This window comes from Tribolium castaneum, chromosome 4 (assembly GCF_031307605.1).
Source record: "Tribolium castaneum strain GA2 chromosome 4, icTriCast1.1, whole genome shotgun sequence".
Classification (NCBI taxonomy): domain Eukaryota; kingdom Metazoa; phylum Arthropoda; class Insecta; order Coleoptera; family Tenebrionidae; genus Tribolium; species Tribolium castaneum.
In genome coordinates this window covers 10,159,781-10,170,084 of record NC_087397.1, presented here as the reverse complement: position 1 = coordinate 10,170,084, position 10,304 = coordinate 10,159,781, and the positions used below count along the sequence as shown (strand labels likewise).

Genomic DNA, 10,304 nt, shown 5'->3' with positions numbered 1-10,304 from the left:
TTTCCTCTACATTTTAAAAATGTAAATTACATTTTTCATTTTCCTCTCGATTTCTCTCCCACACCTGCCCTAGTTATTTTCTGCAAAATGAAATGAAACGTTTGTTTGATTTCTTTTATTTTTCCTTCGCTGTACAAACATGGTGATAAGTAATTGCAATGATTGTTATTAGTTAAAACATGCATTGGAATACTTTGCGAGTTGTAAGTAATTGTCGTTGCACACAAAGCCTTTATAAATGTTCGCGTGAAATCTATTTATAATTCGCGTCTCCGCGTAGTGCCAGAACAAATTTAACTCTGAACATAGGTAGTTTTGCGCGTTATCTCCGTCATTAAAGCATCTTCGTAACAGTGTTATAAATTAAATTAACAATGTCACCGAAGAATCAAGTTCATCCTTTAAGTTATTTGTGCGTAAAACTCGTTTCAGCGCAGTTAATTCAGGCACTTTCAGATGACGAAGGCCGAAATTACGACGTAGTCTTGGAGTATTTATTCGATGCCACTTATGAAGTTGTTCAAGAGTTATTAAAAAATATCTTAAATTCCGTAAATCTGGATGCCGCTACGAGGTTTAGTTGTTTGCAAGTTTTACTTCGACAAGACGTTAGGAAACTGGATACAGGAATCTTCCCCCATTCCTATTACGAAGCAATATTAAAAGTTATAACTCAAAAGGGTACAGGCCTGCAGCAATTAAACCTGAAAGGGGTGTGGGTGCGCGACCACCCCGCACAACTCAGCGAGCTGGTGACAAACTTGACGAAACTGAAAATACTCGTTATACCACACATGGCAGACGATCAAGTTTTACAAGCAATAAGCAAAGCGCAGTCTTTGTCAGTCCTGGATATTTCGGGAGAGTGCTCGTTCACAAGCTCTGGCTTGAGACTGATCAGGAATGAGACACTAACGTGTGTGGATATAGGATATTTCGGTAAAAAATCCATTTGTCAGCAAGATGAATCGGATTGTGACATTATAGCTGAAATGATCGAAAATCTGCCAAATCTCACTTGTTTGCGCACTTATTCTTTCACGGGGACGTCTCTATTGACGTTGTACAGGAAAAATTCCAAACACAAAACCCGCCTGAAATATCTGCACGACACCGGCACAAGCGACGAGGTTATTGAAGCAATAATCAACATGTGTGAGCAGCTGAAAAGTATCCATTTAGACACACCCCAAAAAGGAGTAATCTGCCGATTGAAGCAGCTCAAAAAATTGAATTGCATCAAACTCGTCCATCACGACAGCGCCGATCTATTGGATTATCTGGCCGATTCAGGAGCAGCGCTCCAGGTCCTCAAATTAAACCACAATAAAAGAAATGCGCTGGATTTGTGCGACGTCTGTTTATGCGTCCCCAATTTACACACTCTGGAATGTTTTCAGCTGAAATTGGCCTTCTCGCAGATGGACACTTTTTTCATGAATCTGGAAAACATCGAGATTCTTTACTGCGACGTTTCCGACTCCTCCCTCAAGTGTATTTTAATGAACTGTCCGTTCCTCAAACGTGTGATAATCGGATGCGTGATCAACATGACCGACGGAGACGTTTTCCGGCTGTGTGCCGAGTGCGATTTCTTGTGCCTGGAAGAGCTGTGGCTGTCCTGCGCGCGGGGGCTGACCTGCATTTCGGTGGAACTTTTGATGGGACATTGCCCCAATTTGAAAGTTTTGGGACAGTTGAGTGGCTGGGACATCCACCAGGAGGAAATCGAGTACCTAAGATCTGTGATACTGTACACAAACACTGACCTCACGCTGCTGCCTTTGGGGACTTTTTCTTGAGTTATTGTTGGTTTTGAATAAATAAAGCCGGGTATTGCTGCTGTTTTATTCATAGTTTAGTCAGGTCCGGTTAAAAATTAACTTTTCTATTGGAAATCGATTGTAATTTTACACGGTGGTGAGCTAAAAAATTCAGCAAGTTTTTTGGGCTATCTGATGTGAAAATAATTTGATTATTGTCACTCCGGACGTTATTAAAACACGAATTTTATGAACAATTTCGACGCAACAGTTTTGAGTTTCATCAGTGGTTTTCGTGTCCTACATAATTTATCTCGGTCCTGGATTTGAATGTGGACATTTGTGGTGATTATATCGTGCTTAATAGTGCAGCCACACCGATTGAGGTAGTTTTACCGGATGAAAATCTGTTAACATAAAATTTTATTATCGGTTTTAATTCGTCCTACGCGCAAATTAGAAACTTGTTCACACTGACAAAATTTTAATATTTGACGCAGATTAAACGATAAGAGCTGCATTTAGCCCAAATGGAATAAAAAGCACATTCGTCTGCGCTTTTCGCCGAATAATTCAACTTGTTTTCTCCTTTGCAAACGTTTAACGGAAGTTATTCGAATGCAAATTTCGAGTGAGGATGCTAAGACTAGCGTATTTTTGTTCCGTTCTGAATGGACAAAGGAGGAGGTTTTTTCGCCGTTCTTTGTGGCCTTAATGCTACACCCAAAAGTAGCATTTACCGGAAAGACGGCTCATTTTAATAGAACAAATCGAGAATGACGACTCCAGAGTGTCACCTAGTTTCATACGAGTGCAGGAAAATTGCACTTTTCCCCGATATGACGTCCCATTTCAGCCGACTCTCATTTACTCGCTTATCTTCAGTTTTACTACTTTCAAATATCGGAATTTATGAGCCCTAAAACCAGTTTTTCACCCGTAATGTGTTTTATTATTTCGAGCTTTTACGATTGGCCGCTTTTAATTGAAAATTGGGCTGCAATGGTCAAGATTCGGAAGTTGCTAATATGGTGGTAATTACGAAATGAAAACAGGCACACCACAGGAATCCCAAGTAAACTGCAGGAATGCAATTATGTTTGCATAATACACTTCCTGCAGTCCCAGCTTCAGCTGTTCATTGCCTGCCAGCTTCAGCCGATATTACCACTTTCAAGCGAGCTTGTATAAAATCTGGGCCGAAATTGCATTTTAAATGATAGAAAACACGAATTTACAGTTAACGAGGGCGAGAAAAAACGCGTTAAGGTGCCATTTTGTGACTGGGGTCACCAACCGGCCCCTATTTCAAAAGATAATAATGCTTAACTCAAATTAATTGCCCTTTAGCCTTTTTTGGTGCGTTAAAGGACGTAATGAGTCCTTGTATTAAAAAAAAAACAAGTTTCTGTAGTTAGACTGCTTAAATGATTAATATTTTTTATGAATTTCTTGCTTTTAATTAATTTAATTTCTATTATTGTTAAGCTCGAAGCAACTAAGTGTGCACTGAAAAATAATGTTTGTTAACTTTTCGTCTTTTTCCAGTATCTTTCATCAGTTAAATTATTTTTTAGTGATTCTTAAGGAATTATCTGATTATTTTTCGTAAAATATCGTTTTTGGGCTAGAGATGCTAATTTTAAAAAAAAACTTTTTTCAAAAATCTGATGATTGAACTGTATTTTTGAGACATAATAAAGCGATTTTATCTTTTTACTGCAAGTTTTGTCGTTTTTAAGTAAGAATTCGTCAAAAGTCAAATATTCTCATGCTTAGATAATTAATTTTTGACGTCAGAATAAAGTGACTGTAGATTTGAGAAGGTAAGTTTTTACATTTTTGAGCAAGTGGTGCAAAACTTTTAGTTTTCAAGATCAAAATAAATCTATTTCAGATTTTGCCATTTTTTGAACAAAAATTTGTTTAAAAATCATTTATTTCAACAAAACTGATAATTGAATCCTTATTTTTTCAGACAGTCTATTGCAGTTTTAAGTGTTTGGCAGCAAGATTTTTTATTTTTAAGCATAAAAGCTTACAAAAAGCAAATGTTTTTACCTAAATTGGTGCTTTTGGAGTAGAAATAAATATAAATAATTTTAAAATCAAACAATTTCAACAAAATTGATGAATGTATTTTTTCAGGTAGCATAAAGCGATTTTATTTTTTTGACTGAGTTTTTAGTTTTGGCATTTTTAAGCAAGGAATCATCAAAAGTGTTTTCAACTAAAGTAAAATATAAAATACTTTTTAAGACGCCAGAATAAAGTCATTTTAGGTTTTCAATGGCAAGCTATTACATTTTTGAAGAAAAAACTTTAAAATCATTTTAACATAAGTGGTCCAAAAATTTTAATTTTCGGCATCAAAATAAAGATATGTCAGATTTGCTACAGAGAGTTTTGCTTTTTTGAGTACAGGATGGTTCAAAACCTACTAATTCCAAAGAACTGATTATTGATCGAATTTTTTTTTCGACAGTCTAATGAGTTTAGTTTGTTTCAAGCGAGATTTCACTAAAATTTATGCCTAAATAGTCGCTTTTGAGGTCAGAATTAAAACACAGAAAAAGGAAGAAAGACACAAATTTTAACATTTTTGAACCAGGAATCATCTAAAATCTAATGTCTAATTTGTTTGTAAAAAAGACTATTACAAAAATGTATAGTTAGTTACACTAAAAAAGTGAAAAATATTTGTAAGTATATAACAAAAAACATTTCAAGAAACAAAAGTGCTAATAATGTAAAGAACTCGCTATACTACACAAGATCTTTTCATGTAGGTATCTTTTCCACGTTTTTTTAAATAAATATTTTTGGAGATAATTTAAGAGATATAAGTAGTACATTTACATGCTTTAAAGTAATTAGTTTTTTGATATAGAAATATTTTGTAATTCCCAGAGACCAACATATTTTAGTGTCTTCTACAAGGTGTGTTAAAATGATTCTCATTTAGTGACATATAAATTTCTCAAGTAAAATCAGAAATGTCGTTTTATAGAACTACTGACACGCATTCAGATATCGAATGTTGCCATTATCTATTTATTAAGTCTTCAATTCGAAAATAAACTTTGATAATAAAAGTGTTTTTTGAACAGTATAATGTTTAAGTTGCTTTTTTACGAAACTTTTAAATGTAATTAACTGAATTTATACATTTCAGAAATGACAGTTCATAGCGGATTCATTTGTGTAGAGCGGCACAATTTTTTACATGCAAATCAATTTTAAAATTAACTAGATGAGAATCATTTTAACACAGCCTGAATTATAATTATGTTTCAGTTAGTTGTCACTAAAATTCACGGACTGCTTCGTAAACATATATTCCATATAAAGTTGTATTATTAAGAGACCTGAAATATTCTCTGCAAGAGTCTCTTCTCTTCAGTTTGGCAATAGTTCGTATTGCTTTTTTTGTAACCGAAAAACTTTTAAGGCATAAAAAGAGCACAGAAAATCCTGTTTTGAAACGAACCATAATATAAATGTAATACTGTCTCTAAATCTATGACTAGTTTATTTTTTTCAACTCATTCAGTGATTTTACCACCTCGGACAAAATATTCTTTGCGTTTTCTAAGGTGCCAGCTTGAACAAGAAAATTTGTGTCATCAGCATAAGCAGCTGCCTAACTGAACATTATGAAACATATCATGTAGGTATATCGTAAATAACATAGGCCCCAAAGTTGAGCCTTGTGAAGCACCCATTTTGATCAAGTTATAACTTGAAAAAACATTGTTTATTGTTATCTGTTGTTCTTTTTCAGATAAATAGCTTTCAAACCTTTTAAGGGCGCCTACTACTCTTACTCCATATATTTCGAGTTTTCTTAACATTATTGCATGATTATTGCAATCAAATGGGCAATTGCTGTTTTTTCTTATCAAGTACAACAATTACTTGTGCAATTACTTTATTTATGTAAGTAAATAACGCTGTATCTAAACTTTTATTTGTCATAAAACCATGTTGACAGCTCTCAAGCATCTTATGTGTCTATTAACTTTGTCTATTTTAAACTAGAGAGGAACACTACTACTATTAAAAAATAGTAAGAAATTTTGTTTCTATCTATGATGATTAATTGTACTACTCTGATAATGTATCCTTATTGTATTTTTTTTTAATACAACATAAACATAAACTAAAATTTAATTTCCTAGAACAAATACGAGCAAATAAAGTTGTTGTTTCGCTTTGTGCACACAATAAATGTAACATAACGTGACCGTAGCAACTAATTATAATTATTGCCATGTCGGAAAGGTGGCAACGCTGGTTGTTTCCTGAAAGTCCAATTCAGTCGTACATTTTCATTATCTTTTGGTCAATTAAGTGCATAGCTGAGATGACACAAGACCCAGCTGCAAATGACCCGACCTGCCTATTGACCGCCATCCCGGGCATTTGTAACCCCATAATACAACAGTTTATCAATATTCGAATCCTAATTGATATTTCCAGCTCCAAGTCCATTATTGAGCCTCATTACGTTGATAAAGTGTTAGTGCGTGAATCTTGAAGCGAGTAAGAAAACCGGGACAAAATGTTTTATGGCTGTCGCTTCCTGCAAATAAATATTCGCGACTACACCTGGAATTAAACTCGATATTTTTGGGCGCAGCAAACTATCGAAAAATTTATCTTTATCTGCAGGAAAGTGCCCGCGATCTTTTACAATTATTGTGAAATGGGAGCTTTCTATGTTTTATTTTTTTGTTGGGGGTTTTGTATCACGCCGAGGTGATGTCAAGCTACATTTAGCTCTTTTAACACCGGGGAAAGATATGTCCTTATATTATGTATCACGGCGAGTGACTTCAAAAGAATACGTTACTTTTTGACTTTGATAAGATCAGAGCTCATATATTCGTAAAGAAAAATACGTTATGGAAAAAGCTTATTGAAAATATAATGCGAGACGCCTCTTGATAACGGTCGAGTTAAACTTTTCCGACAAAAATAGCAAATGTGACTATTTCTGGCGCTGTTTTTGGTTCTCTTATTTTAATTTGGTGCAACTTTGTGTGTATGAATGGAGCTTTATTCGATTTGTTTTATCCAGAGATGACGTGTTTCTACTTGCTAAATCCGGGATTTCTGTCGGGTTGGGGTGAACGCAATGGGACGAAGGTAGTGACGAATGCATGGAGCGTAAAATTGATGTCGCGCATTGAACATGGGGACCAACAAGCCCTCCACCACCTGCCGTTCCGATGAACTCCAATGTATTTATTTATCAACTGTCAACGGGCTGCTTTTTGATCATCCGTTTTTATAAAACACTCGTTGAGAGCAGACAGTGTTATTAGAACAAATATTTTTGCAACATATTCGGCACTAATTACACAAAAAGCGCTTTTTGTAACTAAATACCAATTCGCATAAAACAGGGATAAAACTACAAGCTGCGCTTTTGAAAAAATTTAATCCGGTGTTTGTTTTTATAGACCTGCCTACGGATATCTAAAGGTTAGGATAGGAAACGACGCACGAAGAAAACGCTCTCGTCTTTGATAGTTCTGTTAATGTCGCCAGAGAGCGCAGTTGTTTCATAATCGTTCAAGTTTTTAAAGCAATAAATTAGAAAAAATTGTTGTATTTTAATAACGGTTAACTATTAGCAAACAAAAAATACAGGCAGATAGGGCATTAAATTCTCAATAGTAAGACATAAACATAATGCCAGAACTTAAGTGTTAACTATATTTAAAAAATATATAAAATTTTACCAAATTGTACTTTGTTTTTTTTTAAAGTTGCGGATACGGTTACAGATGCAAGAAAAAAGTTAGAAAAAAAGTAAATAATTAAATTTTCTACAAATAATTCCGCGAGGCTTTATCTCTCTCTTCATCCATTTTTGACCCCAAAGTAGTTCAAACACGTTCAAGCGACGGATTTACTTCATTTTGCCGGTAGTCAAGTATTGAAAAGTTAATTTTGCAAAAAAAATAATGTAACTTTATATAAACTATTATAGGTCTCTCTCTTTTTGTCTTGGAATTATTCAACATTTTATTATAATTATTTAACCTGATTTCGAAAATTTTTACAAAAATGTCCCATCACGTATTATTCGTGTGTTACCAAGTTCGTATTGACACTCATGCTAAAGCAAATAAGTAATGAAAATAATTCTATTTAATTTTTATCTTATTATTACTACACAATATTTTAAAAAATTAACTTTAGAAACATTTAAAAAGTTACATTATTACGATAAAAGACTGAAGTCTCAACATTTTTTTGTTAGGGACGTTAGTGTCGCGTTTTAAAAGCAAACAGTAATCGTCCATTATATAAGAGCTCCAGCAACCAAAACAAGCAATTTAGACCTCAATTATTTTACGACATTACGATTCTACCGTGTACTTGTCACCAACGTAAAAAGAGAAATTCAGGAGACTACTGTGTGACGTTTTGATGTCCATTTTTCAAAATAACTTATACTTTTGGCAACAAGTGGTAATTGTTTGAAATAAATACTTTGATCTGAGCTTTTAATATAAAAAAGAACTAGGATTTAATATAAAGACTAAATAAATTATTAATAAAAAATTGCAACAAATAAACGGTACGTGTTGTCAAAAAACAAAATGTATTTCGTTATTCAGGAAGTAAAAAACTACTACTCACCAAAATTTCATCAATGTTACCGAATCTTTATTTATCCATGTTATTACTTGATACCTAAATAAATTTCACTCATCAAGAGTAATTAATAAATTAATTTAAAAAAGATTTTTTCTTAAACACTAAGAAATATTTCAAATTTGTTATACAAACTGCATATCATTAGAAAGTTTACAAAAAATGCTATGTAAAGACACACATAGTGTTTCATTGAAACAAAAAATGAGTTATTCAATTTTTTGCATTCTAACATACTCTCTACATGTACATTATGGGCGAGTTTCAAGTAAATGTTGACTATTTGATAAAAATACAAGGTTTTTTGAGTTTTTCTGTTACAAATTTGTCAGAAAATATTTATTGACGACTTTTCAATTTCAATTTAATTTTTCAAAACTGATTTTTTTAAACAAAACGTTTAAATAATTCCAAATGAAAAAGAGATAGATTCATAATACTTTATAAAACTTTACATTATTTTTTTGCGTAGAATCTAATTATGCTAAAATATATAAAATATTCCATTTGAAAAAACATAACATTGGTTCACCACCCTATACAGGGTAAGTCAATACAACATCCTCTGTGTAATAATAATATATTATATTACAAGTGATAGAAATGCATCATTATATACGAGTGAAAATTTTGACCCATGAGGGCGCTTGCTCACGATCTTTATAATAGCATTTCGATCACGTGTGATATACGACATTTTGTTTTATCTTATCTTAATTTATCTTATACCATTTTACATTATACCATTGTTTTCGGTGAGAGAAATCAAATTTCTCTCACAAGAGAATTAAAGCAGTCAGATTTAGCTTCATCTCTCTTGTGAGAGAAATTTGAATTGTCTCACCGAAAACAATGGTATAAGGTACCTAAAAAACTGCACCTGTAAAATAAAAATATTTTGAGTTTGTGGACTTTTAGTCGGTTTATCAAATAATGGAAACGACAGCAATAATCCAAATAACAAAAAAGTTATAGACCAATTACACACCCCTGTATATAGTAGAACGTCTAGGCAATCATTCTTTGCGCAATGTCGCTTATTTATCAAAACGCTAGAAATACAGTTAAAGATAGAAAAAAGTCTAAAGTTTAAGGAACAAAGTTGAGACACCATACTTCTAGTATCTTCTAGAATTTAGGTACAAATTAACTTTCCGTTACTTGACCACCGATAAAATAAAACAAATCCATCGCTACAGTGACTTTGAAGATCTTTGGGGTCTAAACGATTGATGATATAGACAAGTCAAGAGGATTTTTTTTATGAAAATTTATTTCTCTACAAATTTCTTGCTAACATTTTTTTTCTTTAACCGTATTTGCAGCGTCTTAAAAAATATAGGACGAAGTCTAAATTTATAATTTAAAATAATTTTTTCCCATGTTTCTTATGAAAATTTTAGTCGATAGTTTTTCTCAGTCTGTTAGGAATGCAACATTTCAGCATTTTTCCTAGTAATTTGTAAATTGGTTAGATTTAAATTAATTTAAGACGATTTGTCGCCATGACGGTGTAACGTCCGAAGCGCCCTCACTTTTACTCTGCCGTACTATTCCATTGGGTTCAGAAAATCCAGCGATTCTGTATCTCGTTTCGTCTCCTAAGTTATAGTCCTCCGTAGACGTGCCATTAAACCGTTCTTTCCGTAAATCTCGTCGAAATGAAAAGTAATTTAAGAGCGCCTTTCGTGTGATGATCGATGCCGAAAACAACATCCCTAAATTCATCGAAATTGCGAGAACTTGAAAAACAGTCAAAGTTAAATCGAAGAAACTCGCCAAGTTTAAATCGAATTTTGACTAATTACATCCTCTAATTTGTTTTACAAGTGTTGAAAAGTAGCTGGGGATATTTTTTCTACTTGTTCG

The 10,304-nt window shown here is 33.2% G+C and overlaps 1 protein-coding gene across 1 annotated transcript; it reads left to right on the top strand.

Annotated features, from left to right (window-relative positions):
• The first annotated feature begins 251 nt into the window (after positions 1-251).
• Positions 252-1,850, top strand: LOC657780 (uncharacterized protein). Its single transcript, XM_964216.4, has one exon. It carries the CDS (start codon positions 375-377, stop codon positions 1,800-1,802), a length of 1,428 nt encoding a protein of 475 aa, XP_969309.1. The 5' UTR covers positions 252-374; the 3' UTR covers positions 1,803-1,850.
• Positions 1,851-10,304: the final 8,454 nt, after the last annotated feature.

What these genes read in the sequence shown, in the direction of transcription:
- LOC657780 (XM_964216.4), top strand. Translation starts at nt 375, where the DNA reads ATGTCACCGAAGAATCAAGTTCATCCTTTAAGTTATTTGTGCGTAAAA.